Here is a 26,577-nt window from a genome sequence, read left to right as displayed (position 1 = left end):
TATCTGAATCCGGCCCGATTTTCTCGAAACTTGACACGCGTTATTCTAAACTCAATTCAGTATACTCTGCAAAATTTCGCTCAAATCGAAAGATATATAGGGACTTTGGTGCACCATTTACCAAAAATCGGGCGAAACTATACATGAGAGCTATATCTAAATCGGAACCGATTTTCAAGAAATTTTACACACATCATTCATTATTCATTATGCTATGGCAAATTTCATGAAAATCGAAGGATATATAGGGACTTTGGTGAACCATTTACATTTAAATCGGTCGTAAATATTTATTGGATCTATATCCAAATATGAACCGATTTTCAAGGTCTTTTACATACATCATTCTACACTTATTTCAGTACGCTATGCCAAAATTCGTTCAAATCGAATGATTTTCAGGGACTTTGGTGCACCATTTACCCAAAATCGGACGAAACTATATATCGGAGTTACATCCAAATCTGAACCGATTTTCAAGAAATTTTACACACACCATTCTACACTCAATCCAGTACGCTATGCCAAATTTCGTGCAAATCTGGCATACCATTTACCTAAAATCGGGCGAAACTATATATGGGAGCTATATCTAAATCTGAACCGATTTTCACGAAACTTAGTACACGTCATTCTAGACTTAATTCAGTACGCTATGCCAAATTTCGTGCAAATCTGAAGATATATAGGGACTTTGGCATACCATTCACCTAAAATCGGGCGAAACTATATAGAAGCTATATCTAAAACTGAACCGATTTCCCCAATTCCAATTTTGAGCCAAAATGATCAAAAAGGTGCTTATTATTCACCCATATGCCGACTATAGCAAAACCTTAAAAATGTTTGTTCCTAAGTATATAAATATTTTTTAATAATTTTAAATTATATGGTATTCTTCTCTATGTTCTTTACAATTACGAAGAAGATCCATGTTAAAAATATTCAATTTTTATATAGTTACAAGTCTTTTGAAATTTACATGCCCACTAATTTTTTCTTAAGAAACATGAATTATCGCTAGTGTTGACAAACCTCATTGACAAAATGCCAAATTTTGACTGAATAAATGTACTTAGCTCGATTAAATTTTATACAGAGATAGGTTGCAGTGTTATTGAAGATTATTCAAGGTAGTTTTGATATTTAGTTATAGGATTTTTTTTAGTTATTTGACAGATGCCGACTATTGGTACATGCCGGAATTAGGTGCGTTTACCCTATATTCTATCATGTTTAAGGGCAAATAACGACAAACAAAATTAATAGCACTTAACAATATTTTTGAATCAAATAAAACCCAAACCTTTAAATATCTCAATATATGAAAATATGGACTTAAACCACTTTCAAAATAAACGATTCATATGGTCCTTTAAAAAGTCATTTCTTATTTGATCTTTCATCAAGAATGAAATTGAAATAGATTGTGAATTGTGTGTGAACTAGATCGAAACTAAATTTTGTAGTCACCCACATTGTAAGCCCCGCGAAGGGAACAGTTGAAAAATTTGTCGTGAATCTCAAGGCTTTGCAGATTTCTTTTTTTATAATTTCTATTAATTGAATTTCTCATACTGTCTAAAGTTTCCAGAGACAAGAGAGAGGAATGATGGAGTGTTTTCAGCTTCACTGTGTTATTTTAGAATATTATCCACATTTGCTAACTTTTTAGTTTCAAATGTTCACTTTTAGGTACTGAGGAGGACGGCAGAACAGTGCATCACAAGAGTTCAAAGCTTAGGGATAACTTTTTTGTAAGCAAATCTCCATGAGCTTCATAATACCCTGGTCAATATATACATAAATTCAATTAATTGGTGACGGTAATGCTCATGAAATCTGTTCGTCACCACACAGCAAAGCAAGGACCAATTTGCCCATAAAGTATTTTCCTCCATTTGTCCACAACGTATTAATATATTCCTCCATTAAGTTAATAAAAACATGTACTTGTCGTCACGCGTTGGTTTTTTCCTTCAGCGATTTGCAAGTTGTTGTATCACGTTCACGTACCCAAACAATTTGCACCATGCGACGAAGTAAGTAATGCGTTAGAAGCAAACAAATGTTTTTTTTTTTCATTTTGGCACCTATGAAATGTTTAAAAAACACCAAAGAATAAAAAAAACATTTTTAAGAACCACGTACAGGAGATGAGGTAGAGGTTGAAAAAAAAGTAGTAATAAGTAGTAGAAGTGTCGGACTGGAAAAAAATCTCTACTAGAAGCGCGTCCAATATACAAGTCCACAAAATGTTATGTGTGACGGACGGATGATGAGTGGCATACAGAAATTCCTCAATACCTAAAAAAGTATGTATGTACATATTTTGAGAGCCACGAAGAGCCCAGAGAATATTTCTTGTGTACAGAAATGCTATAAAACAGCCAAGTAGTTCCTCCACCGAAAATGTTCTGAATGTTGTCATGGAAGTGTGTGTGTCCAATAAAGTGCCATCGCCACCACCACCATTTGTAAATCCACCCAGAATGAAGCAAACTTAACGCCCACCCCTCCATTTGCTTGAATGTGGCGCCCAACCATTCAACCAACCAACGAAACATAGAGCACGAGAGAGAGTAAGAGACTTGAGTTTAGCCGGCTAAGGATTTACTGGATGTCTGTGATGCTTGCTGTTGTTGTTGCTGGTGGCAGCTATGAAATTTGGCAACCCCGTGTCCTGTGTATATTCGCTATAATGCGTAAATATTTTTGCTCTCCAAAGTGGGTGCTGTGCTGTGTGAGGTTTTTTGGGAGCCCTTACCAAAATTATAGCAGTCCAAGAGACATATGTACATTGTAGAAAGTAGTGGCCGAGGGAGCTGCACATAAGCAAACATACCACCCGACGAACATAAAATCGATTTATGCTCGCTCGTTAAACTGCCAGCAGAATGTGGCAGCATACAAGCAACCGACAGACCGGTTTTGCTTTTACTTCAGAGTAGGATAGCAGTTTTTGTGCATAACTCTCTTGACATCTCTTTCTCTCTCAGAGGTGATTGGCTGAGCCGACCATCAAACCAGGGTATCATGCTGCGCAAAATCCAACCCATTTTACTAACACCACCATGGGTTTGAAATGATTTATGGCCGAGTTAGTGGCAATACAGCAACAACACGCAACAACCACATCATATGGGAACAACAACAACTGGGAAAGGTATGAACGCACACACACAGGCTATCTCTTTTACTCTTGCGTATGGGAAATGGAGAGTAGTGATTGGTGTTTAGTGTGGCGAGTGTTGGTTGCCTCTGTTGCCTGTGTTTGTATGAGAGTTCTACGGCTGAGTCAAACACACAACCTTCTGTTGGACTTTCAAGCACCTCGAACAGGTTTCATGCTCTGCGAGTATCAACAGAAAGGTGCTCTATCTAGTACAGTGTGGAGGTATTTTTGTATCGTGTCGCTTAACGTTGTATTGCGGGCTTTTATTTTTTTCTTAACCGGAGATCGTCGTTGTTGCGTTAAAAAATTAGTTGGAACTGAAAAATTTAAACTGTAGAGAAATTTTTAAAAAGAAAAAAAAAAAATTTTCAAGATTCAAAAAAAAAGTTCGGAATCCGTTTTGACCTTTACAACAGCCGAAACTTAATCTTTGTTGTAACAACCTACCACCAACATTGTTTGTTGGTTGGCTGGGAGACGATCCAACACAACGCGTTCTAACCGCTCGTACATTCGCTCAGCCGTAGCTCTCTCACTCCGTGTGTGTGTGTTTATGTGCGTTTGAGCCCTACACAACCTTGTGCCATACCGTTAAGGTTCTAGTTGCGTGTCGCTCGCTGCCTGCCTGCCTGGTCGCTTACAAGAGAGAGCCCAGCAGCTTTCGAACATTGTCCGCATCGTTGTCGCCGACGTTTGGTTGGTTGGTGCGTATGTGTATGTGTTGTGTGTGCTTGCCAGCATATCGGTGTGCGTGGCTGGCTGCTGTGTGTGAGTTTGAATTGAACTACGGAGTTTTCCTTCACGGGATTTACGGGAAATCACGTTTTGAAAAGATCATTTGTGTTTTGTAATTCGGCGATTCATGTCGTACAGCGGCGCGTCGCACACTTATGTCGTAGAGAGAATACAAAAAGCAAAATAAATAAAGAAAATAACAGCAGATAAACACTTTTGAAACAAAAGCAAAAGAACTTATCTATTAAAATACCGAGCAACACAAAAAAAAATATTTTTATTATTATTGTGTAACAAAAGATATTGAAATACAAGAAAAAAAATTGAATGAAAGCAACAAATTGAATAAAACAAATAAACAAAAGAAAAAAGTGCAAAATAATAAGCGAAACAATATTCGCCAGATTTGTTTTCATTACACATTCAATAAAAATAAAAAACACGGAATAAAAACAAACAGCAAAAAATAATTTTGAAAAATAAACAAGAAATTTTGAAAAAAAGTGTTACAAATACTCACAAGGAATAAATAAAAAAATCTCAACATCAAATTTATGAATGAAAATTGAAATAAAAAATTCAAAAAATAATTTGACACAATGACCCCATGTGAAGAATAACAAACAGCAAAACAAATTATTTTTTTTATTTTCAAAACTAAAAATTCAAAATACCAAAAAAAACTTACAAAAAAGTGCCAAACATCCAAATTAAAAAAATAAAAATCGAAAAAAAACTTTATATTAAAAAAATAAAATCCTACACACAACTCCGTCATTATGCTAACCATGGAATCCGATATGAAAGGTGGCATTCTACATGCCACAATGCCACCACATCATGCCTCAGCGGCCCTCCACGGCCATGCCGCCTCTCCATACAGTGCTTTGGGACCTCTTATGAATCTCGGCCAATCGCATTTGACCCAATCCCATCTTAGTCATCATCATCAACATCACATGTCGTCACACTTGGCCAGTCAGGCTGGCAGTACTCCCAACGGCACCACAAGTGTCCTCAGCTCTTTGCAAAATAGCATGGCCCAGACATTGAATGGTAGTTCTGGAAACCATTCCGGTTCTCCACTGCACAGCTCCAGTGATCTAAGTCCCACCCAAAGTTCACACACCAGCATCGGCAGTCATCACATGACTTCGCCAGGACAAAATCACCATCATTCACATCATCACTCCTCGGGAGGTATGGGTGGCCAAAGTACACCTCTCAGCTCGGGAGGTAGTTCCGCCGGAGGTGGTGGCTCCAATGGTGGTCAATTGAACAACAACAATTCCTCCAGTGCCAGTAAAGCTGCTCAAAGTGCCGCCGAACGTGTCAAACGGCCCATGAATGCCTTTATGGTCTGGTCTCGGGGTCAACGTCGCAAGATGGCCTCCGACAATCCCAAAATGCACAACTCAGAAATTTCCAAACGTCTCGGTGCCCAATGGAAAGATTTGTCGGAAAATGAAAAACGTCCCTTCATTGATGAGGCCAAACGTTTGAGAGCCGTTCACATGAAAGAACATCCCGACTACAAATATCGTCCCCGCCGCAAGACAAAGACTTTGACCAAAACCAAGGAGAAATACCCAATGGGTGTTGGTGGCCTGCTACAGGCTTCGGAAGGTAATCCACCTGCGGGTAGGGCCAGTTCAGCTAATTCGATCTCATCGGCTGCCCAACAAGCGGCAGCGGCGGGAGTCAATCGGGACATGTATCCCATGAGTGCTCCCAACGGCTATATGCCCAATGGCTATATGATGCATGATCCCTCCGCAGCTGCTGCCTATCAAAGCCAACACGGTGCCTACATGGGCAACTATCATCGTTACGATATGGGTCAAATGCATCAGGCTGCTGCCGCTGCCAATTACATGAATGCCGGCTCCGGCTATGGCATGTATGGCACAGTGTCGGGCGGTCAGACCTCACCCTACGGCAATGTGCAACAGCCCGGCTCACCCTATGGCACAGGAAGCGCTCAACCCCAGCCCGGTTCACCTTACGGCATTTCCTCCGGCCAACCTGGTTCTCAAGTCTCCTGCCAAAGTCACAGTCCCAGCGATTCCAGCGTCAAATCCGAACCCGTCTCACCCAGTCCGATGCACAGCTCCCAGTCGTCACAGCAGCAACAACAACAGCAGCAGCAACAACAAAATTCCGCCGCCGCCGCCGCTGTCATTACCAACAACAATAATCATGTCTTGAAACGTGAATATTTGGGTGGCCAACAGCCCGAACTGAATCACCTGATGAACATGTATCACCTGTCCGACAATATGCAAGTGACGGCCGCGGCGGCAGCCGCTGCAGCGGAACATCATCAACGCAACTTGATGCACTATCAGAATAGTTCGCCCGAATTGCAACAGCATCAAGCGGCCGCCGCCCACCACCATCATCAGCAGTCGATGCGTTCCATGGCTCCATTGGCCCATATGTGAGAAATGGCAACGGCATTTGGAGCTCACTCAACAGCTGCAACAACAACAGCAACGCTGCCCATGGTTTCAAGAAGTGTAGCGCCGTCGTCGTTGTCGTCGGTGGCTGTTGAGAGTACGCCCTGTGGCTTATCGCTAACACAAAACAACAACAACCAACAACAACCTCCTGCCCCCACGTTGTCCTCGTCCAATAATTCGTCGTCCTCGACGTCAAATTCTTCCAGCTCCCACCACATTAATCAACGTTTGTTGCTCAATCAGCAGCAGCAGCAGGATGAACATGAGCAGCAAATGCATTTAGCGGATGACCATCACCAGCAGCAGCAGCAACAACACCAGCAACTTGATGAGAGTTCCTCGCATCACTTACAGCAATCCGCCGAATTGTTGTCCTCCCATCTGCAACAGCATCATCAGCTGGGCTCATCAGGTACGTTGGAAGGTGGTGAGAGTGGCCGGGGATCCTTGGTGGCCATGCACAATGCCGCCTATGGCCAGGGCCGCTTGAGTCCCATTGCCTCGGTGGGCTCATCAGGAGGAGGCAGCCGCTCATCGGCCCATTCTTTGCCCTCGCATTCACCGGCGGCCCTGCATCACCACAACTTGACTGGCTATCAAGTGCAAGCGTCCGGCGATAACAGCTGCGGTAGCGGTGCTACAGTCGTGACCTCAGCAGCCATAATGGGTCGGCTAACGGCCGGCGGCGTCGGTGGCAGTGTGGTTGTGGACAACAATGGTTTCAGTATGTCAGATGCCAGTGCTGGTGGATCCCTGTCTTTGCTGCAGAATGCCCACCAAGCGAGCAGTCATGCCCATCATCCACATCATCATTTGGCCCACTTGCCGTATGCATCGCTAGCAACGGCCGCTCATCATCATCCGCATCACCACCATCCTTCGCATCATCATCACCATCCACATCACCATCATCATCCGCACGATGCAACAGGACTGTTGGATATATCCACATTGTAAATTGTCGCATTTTCAAACTCCCCCTCCCCACAACAACAACCAACTTTAATTTTAAATTAACTTTAAATAAATTTAATTTAAAAAAAAAAAAACAAAATTTATAAAAAAATAAATCAACTTAGTTCTTGACATTAGTTCTAATGTAAAAAAACCAACAACAACAAAAACTAAAAACAACCCCCCTCAAACAACCAAATTCCCCTTAAAATGGAATATAAAACAAATAGTTTAAACAAAAAAACAACCCATTGTGTATAAAACAAAAAATTATTAAATAAAGTTAGTAATAAAATACTATATTAAATAAAAAATACGTACAATATTTAGAAAATTAATTAAATAGTTTAACAACAAAAACAACAACGTCACGAAGTAGAACAACCAGCGATAGTTAATTCACTTCTCCTCCTCTACTCAACGTTCTTTTAGAGGAAAAAACAAAAACAACTGCAGAAAAAAATCACACAAAATCTCATCAACAGCAGAAAAAACTTAGGAGTCCAAAATAGAAAAAAATATTAGAAATTATTTTCAAATATCCGTCGGCAAAATCAATCTGTTCCGAAGTCAGTCCTCTAAGGGGAGATACTCCGATTTTTTTTTTTTTTTGAAAATGAATTTTTTCTCCAATTTTTATTATCATAGAGGTCCTGAATATAAGCCTAGAGGACCTCTAAGGTGTGTTCAAAAAAATCTAAAAATTTTCCTTTGCCGCTGGCTTTTTCATCCGACGTCTAGGAACACCTCCCTTTCTTTTTGTTGAAACAAAATAGTCACACAAGCAAAAAAAGAACTGACATAAAAAAATTAACTATTTGTAAATTAAACTAACAAAAAAATAAATTAAAAAAAAAAAAACAAAAAACAACCAAAACAACATTCCGCCTCATCTTCCTCTTCACACACACTCTCTCAAACAAACAAAAAATTTCTCAAAAAAAAAAAAACCCTGTAAAATTATCAAACAAAATACATTTCGAATAAAAAATCACAAGAAAAAAATATAATTTGTAAAATGTGTGATAAAAAATGTTAATTATATTTCATAATTATTATATGATTATTACTATATATATGATAAAAAAACAAAAACAAACAAAAAATACAACATAAAACAAACTACACTTATTATTACTATTATTATTATTAAATAATTAATTATTATTATTATGGATATATCATTTTATTTTTTGTTAATTGTAATTAGTTTTTCGAAAACGACAAACAACAACCACAACAAATCTATGTTTATAAGTCCTTTTTATATATATAAATATATTTGATTTTATTTGAATTCGAATAATAAAAGAAAAACTTTCATGACGTGTAAAATAACTTATGTTTAAACACAAAAGAAAAAAATTAAAACAAAAATGCAATTTGTCTTTTGATTTCAACAAAAATTGGGGAACACACAAGAAATGGAATTATTGGGAAAATCAAAAATTAACAAAAATCATCATTTTCAAAGTGGTGAAGAAGAATTTATTAAAAATAAATTTTCATGAAAAATTAACTTTGATTACATTTTAATTATATTTCTAAGGCAACATTATTTTAAAACCCGACGGCTTTTTTATTCGTCTACGAAATCTTCAAAAAAAAATCTGACACTACAATGATCAAAGGTCAGATTTAAATCAGTGTTCACAAAAACTGAAAGAATGAAAATAAAATAGGAGAGCAATAGCTAACCAAAATATAGACCACTGTAGACTAAGTAACGACAGACCCTAAAGCCAGAGAGCCAAACATAAATATTTTATTAATTAATAACTATGTTCGAATAAAATTTTGTTTAAGCAGGAAACAAATTTAAATCATTTATAGAATTTCACTGAAATAACGGTTGTTTTCTTACAGTGATATATCCATTATTTTTTATTATTTTAAAAGGATGGTAGCGCCAAATGAATTAATCTAGAAATATATATCTTAATCCATATGCAAAATATGGAAATAATTAATTACACATATTCACAATTAACTTCCACACATAATCAATTTTCTTACCCATTTAATGTGAAGTGAAATCGTGTCATTGAGAATTACCCCGTTATGAAATAAAGCACAAAACATTAAATATATTTATTCAATGTAATGACAACGATATCATCAACAGAAGTATATTGTAATTTTAAATTACACCAACTACCGATCACATTCCGCCGATAATTACATTAAGAAAAAGATAGTATATTTATATAGAATTAGTGACCGAATAGTTCCGAATTGAACTGTTTCAAACGCAACAAATATTTCAAAAGAAATTAAGGTTTGTGTTTAAATGTAGTGGTTTTGCAAAACTTAAAAAATAGTATTGATAATGTTTTTTTTTACCTTTAAAGGATGCTTGAATAGTGTTTTTGATAAATAATAAATACTTCACAATAAAGAACATTTATATCGTTGGAAATATATAAATGTCTATAAAACCCATTTTTACGCACCAACAATTTTTGTTAAGCCGCTGACCTGAAATGTAGGAATAATAAAAAATTAATTTTTTTAAGAAGGTTGTCTATGAACTCTAAACCTCAAAAATGTTTCTTTTTAATTAAAAATAGTTCTCTAGCCACAATGTCGAGAGAAAATTAGTTTTTCACCATGGCGAAGTAGGAAAATTTCGAAGGAAAATAGCAAAAAAGGACTCAACATTACTCGAACTACAGTCAAAAAATATATATTGAGGTACAAACCAGAGAATCGAATTTGCAACAAGCCGAAAACCAGCAAGAAAAAAATATTCAATATAAGAGATGAAAGTTGGTTGACCCGACAAGTAGTCGAGAATACAAAGCTAAGAGCACCTAAACTTACTCAAATCGTAGAGAAATATCTGGAAAAGAAATGTAATCCAGACACAATTCGAAGAATTCTGCGTAAGCATGGTCTTCATTGTAGAGTTGGACCGAATCAGATCAGATTGGAGTTCGTTCAGTAACTCGAAAAAAAAAGTTTTTTGGTTTTTGGAAATCTGTTATGTTTACTGATGAAAGCAAATTAAAGTTATTTGGGTCGGATGGACCAAGTAAGCTTTGGTAGAGGGCAATAACATCCGTGGACCCTAAACACACAATTCCGGCCGTAAAGCGCGGATGAAGCTCTTTAATGATATTGAGCTGTGTAAGTTCTGCCGAAGTATGAAATCACGTTCTTATTGAAATTACAATGTCGTAAATATTACAATTACAATGTCGTAAATATTACAATGTCGTAAATATATAAACATTAAAAAATTTCCTCTTACATCTAGATTAAAATATTACGATTGCTGTCAAGTATATTGGAAAATGCCTGAAATGCCTTTATGATTGCTTAATATATGATTAACTCTACAAATTTAAAAATCTCGATCGATCTAACCCATGTTTACTACTAATGATCTAATTCAATCTAATTTTGTGGTGATTTCAACAATGGCTTTTTTAATTAATTTTTTTTTTTTTGCCGGACCAGAAGAAACTTTTTGTGCGCCATGTACTAGAACCAAATGATTTCTGTAAAGTGGTCATCATTTTAGAAAATTATGATTTCTAAAGATATATTAAGAGCAGTAACTATTTCAATATCAAGATTTCATTTATTTTCTTATTTTAGTATTATTTCTTCCAGACGCTAAATGTATATTAAATGGGGAATATAACACAACATTGTTGATTCCTATTCCGTACAATATTTGACTCAAAATTTACCAATTATCATTTCGAGATAAAGATCCATTAATAGCACTCTGTATAATATATATTAAAAATTGCACTTAAAAGAGAATATTCGGAAAAATGCTACTAAAAATTTCTAAAATTCAAATCCATTTATGAATGAAATCATGGATAAAATTGGGCATCTGTAAACTATATTTTGGTGTGGTAAACTTTTATGCATAAAGAAACCAGATAATATGTTTAAAATGTTACCACAATTTTCAAAATGTTCGAAATTATAAGATTCTTGGTAAACCTATGAATACTATAATCTATAAAATCAAGCACACGGTGTTTCAAAATAAACCAGTAAACTGCTTCTCTAGACCCGGAAAAAACTAACCACAAACTTATATCGAAAAATATAAATATGGCAAAATTGTTAATAAGTTTAAAAAAAAATATTTTTTATCTACACTAAACATAAAATGGCAAGTTTTGGTAATGTGTCAGGAGTACAACTCCAATATGAATGCAATTATTTTACTTTTTTTAAAAAACTCAGAAGTAATGCATTGAGTTTAATACACCCTAAAAATATATAACATTTATTCAATGAGAAAGGTTTTAGATCTACAATAAATTATTTGTCCCCTGGTGGACAATGCCATACTTTCCCCACTAATAAAAAGTGGTGTTTACTAAACAACAAACTGGTATTATTTACAATTATATTTAGAAATTGTATAAATTTAAATTAAAACAATTTCATTTTGTATGAATATGTTTGTTATCGGATTTAAAAAGATCGGAAAATTAATAGGTATAATTCATATTTGGTATACTCATATCTAAATCAGAAATTTTTTAAAAGTATTTAGCATATTTGTATTTTAAACTATACAAAATACAATATCAGTCAAATTAATGACACCAAATCTCATGTTTAATATTGATTACGAATAAAATAGATTTATTGCGCTCAACCATTCTATGATACCCCGACTTGCAACATCACCCACCTAACACAGGTGATTATCTACCTGAACATCTCTTCAATCTAACTGAATGGATAGTACGCAAATCCTTATTTCACAAATACATATTTATGTACATCATTTCTGGCCCAATAAAAATATGACTAAAATATAATAAATGCAACACATAAAGTTACTCGACGAAGGCAAGAAGACATTGAATTACAACAACAACAACTGTCTTTCACAACTTCCTTAGATAGATTACCGAAACAGAGATCAGTTCACACGAACGACATTGTTCAGGGCGTTTATGACACTCAATAAAATGTGGGCAATTGGAATTTCCGATATTACGGGAATTTCCGCAATGTGCAGCCGATATAAAAACTGCACAACAGGTACATTTACATGTGTATGTGTGTGTGTCTATAGATGTGAGGATTTGTTATTGTTTGGTGTACCTACTTTGCATGTGAAAATGAGGACTAGTCTTGAGATTAGATGCAAATATCCTGGCACAAAGCAATGCTATAAAAATTATTACATTAAATAAAATTTATGGGAGAAAAGTATTAGGCGTTAAATAAGTAGATTGCAAATCGATCATTGAACTTAGAGATGATATATTTATGAGAACTCCAAAACATATGAAGATGTATTGAAAGACCTGCAATAACGTTTTAAGATTGTAAAATGAAGAACATAAATCAATCGCTGTATTTGAAGATGAGCAATTTGACATATAGGCGACTGAGAGGACTTCTGCCGACATGTGTATTATTCCAAATAGACCTTTAAAATGTCTTTCATTTTTGGACGTCCCAAACTAATACTTTTGTCAACAGAACAGCCTCAGTTGTGGTTCATATTTTTTAACTTTTAAAATTCCTCTATAAGTTATTCTATTTACTCGAAACCTTTATGTGCTTCCTCCTCATTTTACTGCATCAAAAGAGCTCAAAAGAGAGTGACGATATTTAGAACTAAATGTTTGATGAATTTTTTTAAAATATTACAAGATCTTAAAAAGTTGATTAAAAACAAAATGAAGAATATTAGGAGGCCTCGAGGCGAATATATTTAAATACATTTTTAAAGATCATTTGAAGACCTCAAGGCGTAGGTTTTTAAATAAAATTTTAAAGAATGTATGAAGGCCTCAAGCGTAGGTTTTTAAACACTTTTTTTAGAATATATGAAGGCCTCAAGGCGTAGTTTTTTAACTAAATTTTTAAAGAAAATTTGAAGGCCACAAGGCGTAGGGTTTTTAACAAATTTTTAAAGAAAGGCCTCAAGGCGTAGGTTTTTTTAACAAATTTTTAAAGAAAACTTGAAGGCCTCAAGGCGTAGGTTTTTTAACAAATTTTTAAAGAAAATTTGAAGGCCTCAAGGCTTAGGTTTTTTTTAACAAATTTTTAAAGAAAAGTTTAAGGCCTCAAGACGTAGGTTTTTTTTTTAACAAATTTTTAAAGAAAATTTGAAGGCCTCAAGGCGTAGGTTTGAGGCGTAGGTTTTTTAACAAATTTTTAAAGAAAATTTGAAGGCCTCAAGGCGTAGGTTTTTTAAAGAATATTAGAATATTAGCAAAGATTTAAGAAAATATTTGAACGACTCAAAGCGTAAAGTTTTTTTTTTAAATTTTGAAAGAATATTTGAAGGCCTCAAAGCAAAGATTTAAAAAAATATTTGAACGACTCAAAGCGTAAAGTTTTTTTTTTGCATTTTGAAAGAATATTAGAAGGCCTCAAAGCGTAGATTTTTTGAAGAATTTTAGAAGTCCTCAAAGCGTAGATTTTTTGAAGAATTTTGAAAGAATATTAGAAGGCCTCAAAGTGTAGATTTTTTAAAGAATATTAGAAGGCCTCAAAGCGTAGATATTATTCAGAATTTTTAAGGAATATTAGGAGGCCTCAAAGCATAGATTTTTAAAGATTTTTAGGAATAATAGAAGGCCTCAAAATTTTTTAATAGTAGAGACCTCAAATGCTATATTTTTCAACGAATTTTTTAAGATAATTATAAGACCTCAAAATTAAAAAAATCAAACCCTTTCAAAAATACATTATTTTTTCTTTTTCCTCCAAACTTCTGCAAAAAATATAATATCATGCAGTTTGCCAAATTTTTATTTCTTTATCAGCAACAATTTAGTTAATAATAAAAATTGACATATAACGCCAGTTAATGTCAACTCAATTTATAGCAAATGCTATAAACACATTTGATTAAGACACCAAGTATAGAAATATTGAATATTTTATTAAAATATTAACCTTTCAAAAATAAAAAAAAAAAATGGTCAACACTAACAAAACACCTTGATTTACAAGTTGATATATTCTACGGTTCATAGATTTAAAGAAAAAACGAAAAACAACTACAATTTATCATCGAAATGTACCTCATCTTCCTATGAATAAATTCATGTTCGATTTGAAAGCTATGCATTCGAAAAAAATAAATAAACGACTCAACCGGTATCAGATCATAAATTAAATTCAAGCCAGCAAGTGTTGGCATTTTCGGAACTTGGAAATGTTTGTTTTTTTCCTTTAAGACGAATATAAACAAACCGAGACTGTTGGTAGAGAGGTGGGGAGAGCTTTGAACAACAACAAAAGACATACATATTCAAAATAAAATACAAATTGATCATTCGAAGTTATCATCGTTATTTTAGAGGGGGTTATGGGATTTTTGTCTAAAACTCAACAGTTTCTTATTTCCTTTTTTTTTAATTTGTTTATTTTTATTTCGAAAATTAAAAATATATTAAACAAATATAAATGCAGATATTTATTATTTTTTTGGTAATACGATTAAGGCAAATAAAATTGTGCCATATGTTTTTCATTTTGGAGGCAAATATTTTAAGTCAATAGAAGAAGCACCTCCAAAACAAATACCAACAATTTCAGAAAAGCCCATATTTTGGATTTGTGAAATTCTATTTTAAAATAACAACACCAACAACTACAATACAGCAATCAAATATAAAAGTTTTATTTGAGTTTTCACTTTTGTTGTAGAGGAAATAGGTAAGACGGTCCCTCATTCTCAAGTTTCATTGACCTTAAGACCTTGAAAAATTAAGTGAATGTCGAACGGTACTACAAATAATTGAAATAAAAAAATATTTCAACAATATTCTTGAGGACTCAAGAATTTTTAAAGAAATTTTAGGCGTAAATTTTTTATAGAAATTTTAAAGAATATTACAAGGCCTCAAGGCGTAGATTTTTTAAAGAAATTTTAAAGAATATTAAAAGGCCTCAAGGCGTAGATTTTTTAAAGAATATTAAAAGGCCTCAAGGCGTAGATTTTTTTAAGAATATTAAAAAGCCTCAAGGCGTAGATTTTTTAAAGAAATTTTAAAGAATATTAAAAGACCTCAAGGCGTAGATTTTTTTTAAAAAAATTTTAAAAAATATTAAAAGGCCTCAAGGCGTAGCTTTTTAAAGAAATTTTAAAAAATATTAAAGGGCCTCAAGGCGTGGATTCTTAAATTAATTTTTAAAAAATATTAAAAGGCCTCAAGGCGTAGCTTTTTAAAGAAATTTTAAAAAATATTAGAAATTTTAAAAAATTTTAAAAAATATTAGAAGGCCTCAGGGCGTGGATTCTTAAATAAATTTTTAAAAAATATTAGAAGGCCTCAAGGCGTAGATTTTTTAAAAAAATTTTAGAAAATATTAAAAGGCCTCAAGGCGTCGATTTTTTAAAAAAATTTTAGAAAATATTAAAAGGCCTCAAGGCGTAGATTTTTTAAAAAAAATTTAAAGAATATTAAAAAGGCCTCAAGGCGTAGATTTTTTAAAGAAATTTTAAGGAATATTGAAAGGTCTCAAGGCGTGGATTCTTAAATTAATTTTTAAAAAATATTAGAAGGCCTCAAGGCGTGGATTCTTAAATTAATTTTTAAAAAATATTAGAAGGCCTCAAGGCGTGGATTCTTAAATTAATTTTTAAAAAATATTAGAAGGGTCTAAAGGCCTTGATTTTTCTTATAAAAATTTAATTTTTTTTAAAGATTTTTTGTATCCAACTTCTCCCCTCCATAATTATACTCCTCACTGTGTTCAATTCATTAAAAATTGTGTGGTGTATTTGTTTTCTAATGCCAAAAACGGTAATTGCTTCCTAATTGCAAATGTTCTGCCAATTGTGGTTAGATTGGGCTGGTTGGCTTGACTGTTTGGCTGGCTGGCTGGATATGATGCTATTGATTTTATTCGGCTCTTTTTTTTGGTTTGTTTTTATTACTCTCAACGATGATTTACAGGCAGTCAGCCATCCAGCTAGTTAGTTGAGATTGTGTAATAAAAATTTGACTGGATGTTGGTAGCAAATGACTGACTAACTGACAGACTGGCTGTTTGGTTTGGTTGTTTTACTTCGCGTTTATTAATTTCATTTTATTTCAGTTGCATTCGATGATGATATTTTATTGTTGTTGCTCTTGTTTTTTTGTTTTTCCATTTTTGTTTTTGTGCAAAATTTTCATTTTCCCATCATTTCATTTCATTGCAATTTTATCTGCCAGACATGAACAAGCAATTTGTCGCTGTAACGTTCGTTTTTTTGCGACTGCTGCCAATCGTATCATCATCATCCATCCAAATTGTGGCTGGCAGTGGTGATGATGACGATAATAATAATGATGGGCTTTGGGCTTTGGCGGGATACTACAATTGCCCATTGGTGACGAAATCTATTTGCTTAACAAAATGTTAACAAACATTAAAACACCGGCAGCCGTTTTTGCTGCTGTTGTTGTTGCTAGTATGAGTGTATGTTTTGAAATTTATTTTGATTACAAAAAATAAAACAACAAAAAAAGAAGACACACAGGAAAAAAGTATCAACAAATGCAACAGCCTGTATAGCGTCAGCCAGGCATTATTAAAGGAATTTAAGTGATACATTTGATGATTGTGGTTTGTTTGATGGCTGAAGAAGGGTGTTTGTCCAAATAGGGGAGGAGATACATAAAGGGTTTTGTGTTGTTTTTTCTTTTTTTTTCATTTTGGTTTCAATTTTAAGAGTTAATCATGCTGAACGATAATTTGTTTTCATTTTCAGAGATTTTTTCATCGACGTCATCGTTGTCGAGTTAATTTAAAATTTATTGGAAATTGATGAGTGGTTGTAGTAATTGTTGTAATGCTCATGTACATCATTCATGGGTATTGTAACATTTGTGGATTTATTTGTAACGTGAATGAAGAAGAAGAGGCTAAACTAATTAAGCAATTAGAACAATTTATTTTGAAGCGTTACAAAGATCGATAAAAGTGGGAGATCTTCAGAGGCCAATGGGGATAGTTTTCGTTCAGAAATTATTCTCTAACAAATTTTGAACATGATAGGGCAAAAGTGAAAATTTATCCGCATAAAGGTGGCAGAGAATCAAAGGATTCAATACGAGAATTTTTAAGGAGTTTTTAAGAAAACATTGCGTAGATTTATATATATCAGAAGGCCTCAATGCGTAGATTTTTTTAAAGAAATTTAGAAGGTCTTGATATGCATTTTTAGTAGGCCACTGATCGTATAATTTTAAATACAATTTTTAAAAAATAATAGGCCTATTATATAGATTAAAAAAATAAATAAATACTATTAGGAGGCCTCAAGGCGTAAATTTTTAAATAAAAATTTTAAAGGATATTAGGAGACCTGAAGGCGTAGATTTTTAAATACAAGTTTTAAAGAATATTAGGAGACCTCAAGGCGTAGATTTTTAAATACAATTTTTAACGAATATTAGGAGGCCTCAAGGCGTAGGCTTTTAAATACAATTTTTAACGAATATTAGGAGGCCTCAAGGCGTAGATGATTAAATAAATGTTTGAAGAATATTAGGAGGCCTCAAGGCGTAGATTTTTAAATACATTTTTAAAGAATATTAGGAGGCCTCAAGGCGTAGATTTTTAAATACATTTTTAAAGAATATTAGGAGGCCTCAAGGCGTAGATTTTAAATACAATTTTAATGAATATTAGGAGGCCTCAATGTAGAGATTTTTAAATCAATTTGTGAAGAATAGAGGCTTCAAAGCTGGGAATTTTAAATAAATTCAAGGAGGCCACACGATCGATGTTTTAGAGAACATTAGTAGGTCTCATTGCGTAGATTTTTAAATAAATTATTAAAGAATATTAAGAGGTCTTAAGTCCTCTTTTTTAGAGAATATTGACAGGCTCAAGGCGCAGATTTTAAAATTATTTTTCAAAGTCTCAAGGGTCAAGGTGTAGATTTTTAAATTATTTTTCAAAGGGAATACTGACAGTCTTAAGGCTCAAGGCGTAAATTTTTAAATTATTTTTCAAAGCGAATATTGACAGTCTTAAGACGTAGATTTTCAAATTATTTTCCAAGAGAATATCAACAGTCTCAAGGCGTATATTTTTAAATTATTTTCCAAGAGGATATTAACAGTCTCAAGACGTAGATTTTTAAATTATTTTCCAAGAGGATATTAACAGTCTCAAGGCGTAGATTTTTTAATTATTTTCCAAGAGGATATTAACAGTTTCAAGGCGTAGATTTTTTAATTATTTTACAAGAGGATATTAACAGTCTCAAGGCGTAGATTTTTTAATTATTTTCCAAGAGGATATTAACAGTCTCAAGGCATAGATTTTTTAATTATTTTCCAAGAGGATATTAACAGTCTCAAGGCGTAGATTTTTTAATTATTTTCCAAGAGGATATTAACAGTCTCAAGGCGTAGATTTTTAAATTATTTTTCAAAGGGAATATTGACAGATTGAAAATGAAACATTTTAGGGAATATTAGCAGGTGCGAAGGTGTGTGAGAATGTTTAGAGGTCTTAAGGGGTAGATTCAAAAAAAAATTGATTATTAAGAGGTCTCAATTCGTAGATTTTAAGAAAATTTGTTAAAGAATATAGGAGGCATTAAGACGTAGATTTTTAGATCAAATTATACGAAATATTATGAGGGAATCGAATGATTCAAAGCTTAGTTTTTCTAAGAGAGAATCAAAACATTCAATGCGTAGATTTTTATAGAAGAGTAATCGAATTGAAGGATTCATTCGAATCAAAGATTTTTTAGTGAGAATCGAAAGATTCAAGACGTGGATAGTTAAAGGATTTTTCATTTAATTTTTTCCAAAGGCATTGATTTTTAAAGACTTAAAAAGTTTTTTTTGTTTTGCAAGAGGCTCAAAAGCGCAGATTGTTTCAAAAACTTATAACAATTTTATAAAGCTTCATTAATTTGACGTGTTTGAAGTGGTTGTTTAAAATGCAAAAAAAAAAACGTTCGGAAACCTCTACAAGGGGATCTACACTATCGGCCAAAAGTTATTTAATGCTCTGAAAACCAATATCGCTTAGGATGAAATATTTGTCCTCTCATATGGTTGCTAAGTCAAACCGTGGTCCTAGATTACAAATTTTCTGCGAAGAAGTTTTCCTCGAGGTTTTTTGAAAAAAATATTAAATAATTTTTCTGACCCCCTCCCACGATTCGGGCTTAGACCCAAAGTGCCTTTGTAAAAAATCTGTGTGAGGACCTTTTAAGTCCACGACTTGTATTGGCCCTGAAAAATGTTTTTTTTTAGAAATCCACGCCTTGTTTAAGTCTTGCAAGGTTTTGGAAATAGTCTGCCGGTGAGCAGTGTAGTTCATTTGCGAGTCAGCTTCATTATACGTATTTTATTTGCATATACATATGTATGTAGGCATTATATATTTTTTTACTTTCAGGCAATTAATTTAATTCGTTTGCGCTTCCAGTTCGTACGTCCAACCTGCCTGCATGTGATGATGATGCTGCTGTGGCTGCTTATGACCAGTCAAGATAAAATTTATTTTCAAATTCATTGCTTAAATGTGTGTGATTAAATTTGTTAGCGTGAGAGTTTTTTTCGATTTGTTTTCATTTTGTCAACGGAATTTGTTGCAATCAAAAAAAAAAAAAAAAAAAAACAACAAATTATATTGCAAAACATTTAATTAACCAGCATCATCACCGTCATCATACAAATTTTCAATCTAAGATTAGCTAATACCAGTTCACAGTTAGTATTATGGTCACGGCCTTCCTTCTCAACAAGCTGCTGCGGATTTTGCATTGGCAAGAACAAATAAAAGGAGGAAATTGCTGTAAATCCTTACCGACAAAACACCTGCTTTAATGCAGTGTCCAGAATTTCCCAGCCATAAAAGCCGAAGGGGCGAAGGTAAAAGGGCTTAATGAACCTCTAAAATCCACGCCTCATACTTAAACAAAGCCATCGAACCAGCCAGTGAAAGAGAAATAGCCACAGAGAGGAACAGGTTCGGTCTTAGCACATGCCCATAATCTGTGAGCTTCTAGAAGAGGATTCTCTTGAGTAAAACAAAGAATAGAAGACGAACAAAAAAATATAAACCTGTGGCCTTTGGGAAATTTCGACACTAAAGCCATTTATGACCTTTGCGCTGACAAGTGGCTGGCTGGCAGGGTGACTTAGCAACAGTAAGTGGGTGAGTGAGCGAGTTCGTCAGTGTCAGTGAGTGAACGGGCTGGTTGGCTAGCTCATGGATGGTTAAGGGAAAGAGATCAACACTTGTTAGGGGCCATAAAAATGTTGTCACCACAAAAGTAGTCTGTAATCATGGGTTCATCTCATACATGTCACAGCCCAGCCAATTCAGATTCGGCAGTACTCTACTCTTCAACACACACACATTTTGCCAATTTTATGACCATCATAAACAGATTGCATACATCGATTGCTAGCAACAGCAACATGTAAATTGCGATAAAGGTGAAAAGCAAGGTGTTGAATAGAAAAATAGACCGACAGACATACAGTCTAAGGAAAAATAGTTTTAGTCTCTTTCACTCGCCCTTTCTCTCTGTAGTTCAGCTTCAAGTGCCTTGAGTTGTTCAAGTATTTTCCTCGGCACATAATCATCATCATCAGCTTTCATAAATATGCCAAACATAATCATAATAATCACCAATATAGTTTTGTTGTTTTTGTTTTACTATTTCATTCTAGTCTACGAATGTACGGCAGCTGTACGATTTGTACCTGTTGTAGTTGTTGTTCATAGTTTTGTGTGTTGCTATTTCTCTCCGAATGACTAACCAAGAATCGAAGAAGGTGAACAGTGGGTTTGTAGGTGTCAAAAGGTAACAACTTAATTGTGGGAAATTTGGAAAGTAAATCAAGGTCGCTCGATGGATGGAAATACAATTTTTATTTTATAACTCTTAACAATTTTTGTTGACCTTGTTGCGGGCTGATATTTAGATCGTTGTCTTGAAGGTTGCAATGCTATTGAATGGATTGTTCAAGGAAGAGAAAATAAGGTGAAATGCGAAATAATAATATAGAAAAGAGAATTGATCTGTAGGACAAACAATTTAAAATCGATGTCTTGTGCAAACTAGAAAAACATAAAATATTAGTCTTGGAAACCTATTTTTTAAACTTCACGTCTATTTTTGGTGCAGGAAAACAACCTTTGAGAAATCCATGCCTTATTGGTTCTTGAAAAAATATTTTTTTAAAAAATCCCGATCTATTTGTGGTTCCCGAAAAAAACATTAAAAAAAATTACGAAACATTTTTAAAGCAGTGAACGTATAGTCGGACGGGGCCGACCCTACGATACCCTACGCAACTACCACGGAACTCTAACTTTCTGCGGATGTTTATTTCCAGCCTAGGCAATATTACGTGATATTTGCACTCTCTTGGTTCATTAGAGATCAACAGCACCTCTTCCTTACACTGACATATTTTCCGAATATTCTCAATATTCAGTACAGCCCTTCTAATTACTTGTCCGGATTCTACTCCTTTTGGATATATTATCAACTTCTCGGGTCTATGTCTTTCAGGGGTAAATATATACGCTATAGAATACAAATTTTGTAATTTTTCACACAAAAGTATGTTGACCGATCTTTATCAAAAGAGGCATGCTTATTCTTTAGCCCGATCTTCTTATCAGTGTAAAAATTCGCAATGTTTGGGCCATAATTGAGGCCTCTGGATCGACCAGAAAATCAGACAAAAATAAAGTTTTTGGTCCATTTCATCCCCTAAACATTAACCGATCTTTACCAAAAACAATAGGGGTCTTCATTGGCCAGAACCCATTCTACACACAAAATTTCGTGAAGATTGGTCCATAACTGTGGCCTGTATCGTATTTACAAATTATAATGGACAGACGGACGGATACATATGTCTAGATCGACTCAGCTAATCGAGATATGACGATCGGTATACTTAGAGGTGGGTCTAGGACCAATATTTCGCGGCGTTACAAACTCTTGGGGCTGCACAAAGCTATAATACCCTGACAACATAGTTGTGTAGGGTATAAAAATCCACGCCAATTTGTGATCCTTAAAATATATATTTAAAAAATCCACACCTATTACTGGACCTTAACAAAATCCAGGGCCTATTTTTCGTCCTTAAAAAATATGTTTAAAAAAATTCAACCCCATTTCTGGTCCTTAAAAAGTCCAAGGCTTATTTCTGGTTCTTAAAAATATCCGCGTCATTTTCTCGTCCTTGAAAAATATTTCTTTAAAAAATCCACGCCTTGTTGAATAGTCCTTAAAAAATATTTCTTTAAAAAATCCACGCCTTGCATTGGTCCTTGAAAAAATATTTGTTTAAAAAAATCCTCGCCTTGTATTGGTCCTTGAAAAAATATTTCTTTAAAAAATCCACGCCTTGTATTGGTCTTCGAAAAAATCCACGCCTTGTATTGGTCTTCGAAAAAATCCACGCCTTGTATTGGTCTTCGAAAAAATCCACGCCTTGTATTGGTCCTTGAAAAAATATTCTTTAAAAAATCCACGCCTTGTATTGGTCCTTGAAAAAATATTTCTTTAAAAAATCCACGCCTTGTATTGGTCCTTGAAAAAATATTTCTTTAAAAAATCCACGCCTTGTATTGGTCCTTGAAAAAATATTTCTTTAAAAAATCCACGCCTTGTATTGGTCCTTGAAAAAAAAATGTTTTTAAATCCACGCCTTGTATTGGTCCTTGAAAAGATATTCTTTAAAAATCCACGCTTTGTATAGGTCCTCAAAAAGATATTCTTAACAAAATTTACGCTTTGTATAGGTCCTCAAAAATATATTCTTTAAAAAATCCACGCCTTGTATTGGTCCTTGAAAAAATATTCTTTGAAAAGTCCACGCCTTGTATTGGACCTTGAAAAAATATTCTTTGAAAAATCCACGCCTTGTATTGGTCCTTGAAAAAATATTTCTTTAAAAAATCCACGCCTTGTATTGGTCCTTGAAAAATATTAAATTAAATTATTAAAATTTTGTATATTAATTTTTGGCATAGATTATGTCCTTAATTCGAAATCACTGTGAATCGAACATTTTAATGGTTCCGATTTTGAGGTTGCCATTGTATTTGCAACCGGCTAAGTTTGATAAACCTGTTGCATGTTTGCCTTACGAAGTACAAGGCTGCAAAATATACGAACAATATACTGATGTTCGCCATACCCAGAGTGAGAGAGCGAGGGAGAAAATGCTTCGGAAACAAAGGATAAAATGAGGAAGGCCTTGCTAGAACAATTATAATGCAAACATGTTAGTAAATGAGCATTACGATTGTAGTTGTTGCCCCAACATCAGGGTAGAGGGGTACTGAGGGGTAACAAGGCACTACAACATACATTCATATTTCAGCTCTATGCATATGGTTACCATTTTGAGATGGGACTCCACGAATGACTCATAAGGTCGCTGGCATGAACTATTATGAATGGAACGGACAAGAGAAATGATACATTTCTTGGACGTGTGTGTTCTCCCATCACTTGATGCCGCTCTAATATTTTATGCCAGGTTTGCCCTATTTTAGCGTAACAATTTCATGTCTATAGCGGCCCTGAATTAACGACGACCACAACAACAGCATCAATAACAACAACGAAATCTAAAAGTAACTTTTTTGTTGTTGCTTTTCAATGAACGTGTAGAGGAATTCAGTTAAGGTCTTATGCGCCGGTACAAATTTGAAATGAACAGAAGAAAAAAAAAAAGAAAACGATATATTGAGTTTCGGATTCGTGTCGTGGTGTAGTGTGCGTGTTGTTGTGTGCATTCACTTATAATCATGCGCTTGAAGACTGCTGCCCTGCCATGCCATGGCACTTGTCTATTTGATTTTGCCATGATTTCCATTAATCCGCCATCTTATCGTTCACATCATCATCATCGTGGACTGGGTGTGTGTTTGTGTGTGTATGTGCACGTTTGTATAAATTAATAAATTTATGAAATTAAATTACAATAACAAGAACAATGTAGGTTGCTGATACGTCACGCCATAACGAAGTGTATAACATTGTATGTTGGCAGTTAAGGGGGGTTGGGTTGGGTTGGAGATTTGTGTAGGGGGTGGTTGCTGAGTTTTGCATAAGAAATCTCACGAACCAAAATGTCTTTAGATGTGATTTCTTTGGGAAGAAGGGAGACTTACCTTGATGGCTGGACAATGTGGAGGAAATTATCAGGAAGGAAAGTAAAAATATAATTTAATATTTAATTTAAAAACTAATTTCATATATAATTTAATAGAGTATTATTTTAAATCCACGCCTTGTATTAGTCCTTGTATTATCTTGTAAAAAATATATTCCTTATTTTTAAAAATCCATTGTATTAGTCCTTGATATTTTTAAAAATCCAGTTTTTAAAAATTTTTTTTTTACAAATCTACGCCTTTGTTAGTCCTTGGTAGGTGTTCCTACCAAGTTGAGGATATTGGTATCTAACTCCTACTTCACGAATTTCTTCAGCTTGTTGAAGATAATAAAATATTTTTTTTATAAAAACACACGATTCCAAGAAATTTGCATAAAATTCCGAGAGAGCGAATAAAATTAAGAACAAAAGCTGGGGAAAAGCAACGTATAGACATGCAGAACCTACTTCAAATCACACACTTCCCCTCCGCCGAGATTGAGTTACGTATACCCGCATAATAAAACTTCCAAATATCCCAACATAAGTGATATTAGTTTTTTTCGGAAACACTTCGAGTGATAATATTGCATTTTGGGTATTTCTGGCGTTTTGTGTTTAGGCGTTGAGGGTGTTCCTTAACTTCAGATAATATGTAATCTGTTGTGTGTATGTTTGTGCATACATTATTAATATCAGAATAAAACATATTTACATGCAGTATATTATGTTGCCGCTTCCTAATGTGTGTCGGCGTTTAATCTCCCAAGGCCCTTGTGTCCCTTGTGCAACGACGACAACAAACCTAATTTGTTATGGAACCTGCATTATCGTTATGCCCTGCATGTGCATTGTAGCATATTTATCGTTGATTGTCTTTATCCTAAGGCAGTTGTGACGGAATCTTGATAGATGTGAGTGTGTGTGTGCTTCTTCCGCAATATATTTGTGGCAAGTCTGATACGTTTTCCTGTAGACAAATAGGGGTCGTAGAAACACCTAGTAGGGCCTTATACCGTTATGACGATTTTGACAATTGATTATTTTTCAGGCACCAAAAATAAGCGTGAATTTTTGAAATATTTTTTTTTAGACATCGTAAATAGGGGGGATTTTTTAAAAGATTTTTTTTTAAACAATCAATAGGCTTGGATTTTTTAAAGAATATTTTTTTAGAGATTCCCCAGAGGCTTGGATTTTTATACCCTACAAAACTATGTTGTCAGGGTATTATAGCTTTGTGCAGTTTGTAACGCCGCAAAATATTGGTCCTAGACCCACCTTTAAGTATACCGATCGTCATATCTCGACTAGCGGAGTCGATCTAGACATGGGTGACCGTCCGCCCGTCCATTATAATTTGTAAATACGATACAGGCCACAGTTATGGACCAATCTTCACGAAATTTTGTGTGTAGAATGGGCTCTGGCCAATGAAGACCCTCATTGTTTTTGGAAAAGATGGGTTAATATTTAGGGGATGAAATGGACCAAAAACTTTATTTTTATTGTTTTTTTCTGATCTGTCCAGAGACCCAAACACCGCGAATTTCTGTATGGAGAAGGCGATCGGGTCAAAGAATAAGCATGCCTGTTTTGATAAAGATCGGACAATATTTAGCGGGTCAAATGGACCCTGACTTTTGTGTAAAAAATTGAAAAAAATGTATTTTATGGCGAATATATTTGCCCCTGAAGGACTTAGACCCAAGAAGTTGATAAGATGTTCAGGAGGAGTGGTTGACCTTTAAATTAATACCAATTATATGGTCGTATGTCCTCAGATGTGGGAGTTACACTTAAATATTTACAGGTGCTTACGTATTCAGGCATTATTCAGTAACCCATTACTAAATAATGTGGGCACAAATATATCGCTGATCGCTTTGAAATTTTCCCTGAGGATCCAGGTATGGTCAAGGATACGCCTATCATTTTCGGTGATGATCAGATAATAATTTGTGTTTTTTTTTTTTTTTTTTGAGTCGATCTATAGGCCACAATGAAAGCCCAACATCACAACATAACCTACGGTAAAGAGAATCTGGACAAGTACAGCCCTCGTCCACTGAATATTAGTAATATTTGTTGACCTTTAGTCGGGTGTCAAGGGTGCAAATAACGCAATGTTATATTTTCGTGG

The 26,577-nt window shown here is 34.4% G+C and overlaps 2 protein-coding genes across 2 annotated transcripts; both read left to right on the top strand.

Annotated features, from left to right (window-relative positions):
- The first annotated feature begins 4,680 nt into the window (after positions 1–4,680).
- On the top strand, positions 4,681–6,559 carry LOC133333852 (transcription factor Sox-2-like). Its single transcript, XM_061542163.1, has one exon. The coding sequence runs from the start codon at positions 4,690–4,692 to the stop codon at positions 6,352–6,354; it is 1,665 nt and encodes a 554-aa protein (XP_061398147.1). The 5' UTR covers positions 4,681–4,689; the 3' UTR covers positions 6,355–6,559.
- On the top strand, positions 6,358–7,329 carry LOC133333853 (ecdysone-induced protein 74EF-like). Its single transcript, XM_061542164.1, has one exon. It carries the CDS (start codon positions 6,358–6,360, stop codon positions 7,327–7,329), a length of 972 nt encoding a protein of 323 aa, XP_061398148.1.
- Positions 7,330–26,577: the final 19,248 nt, after the last annotated feature.

The sequence above is a fragment of the Musca vetustissima genome, unplaced genomic scaffold (assembly GCF_032173495.1).
Source record: "Musca vetustissima isolate MV318-11 ecotype Yass unplaced genomic scaffold, APGP_CSIRO_Mvet_v1 utg9142, whole genome shotgun sequence".
Classification (NCBI taxonomy): Eukaryota; Metazoa; Arthropoda; class Insecta; order Diptera; family Muscidae; genus Musca; species Musca vetustissima.
The sequence above is the reverse complement of the archived record's forward strand: the minus strand, read 5'-3'. Positions and strand labels throughout refer to the sequence as shown.

Coding starts and splice junctions, on each gene's coding strand:
- LOC133333853 (XM_061542164.1), top strand. CDS start 6,358: ATGGCAACGGCATTTGGAGCTCACTCAACAGCTGCAACAACAACAGCA.
- LOC133333852 (XM_061542163.1), top strand. CDS start 4,690: ATGCTAACCATGGAATCCGATATGAAAGGTGGCATTCTACATGCCACA.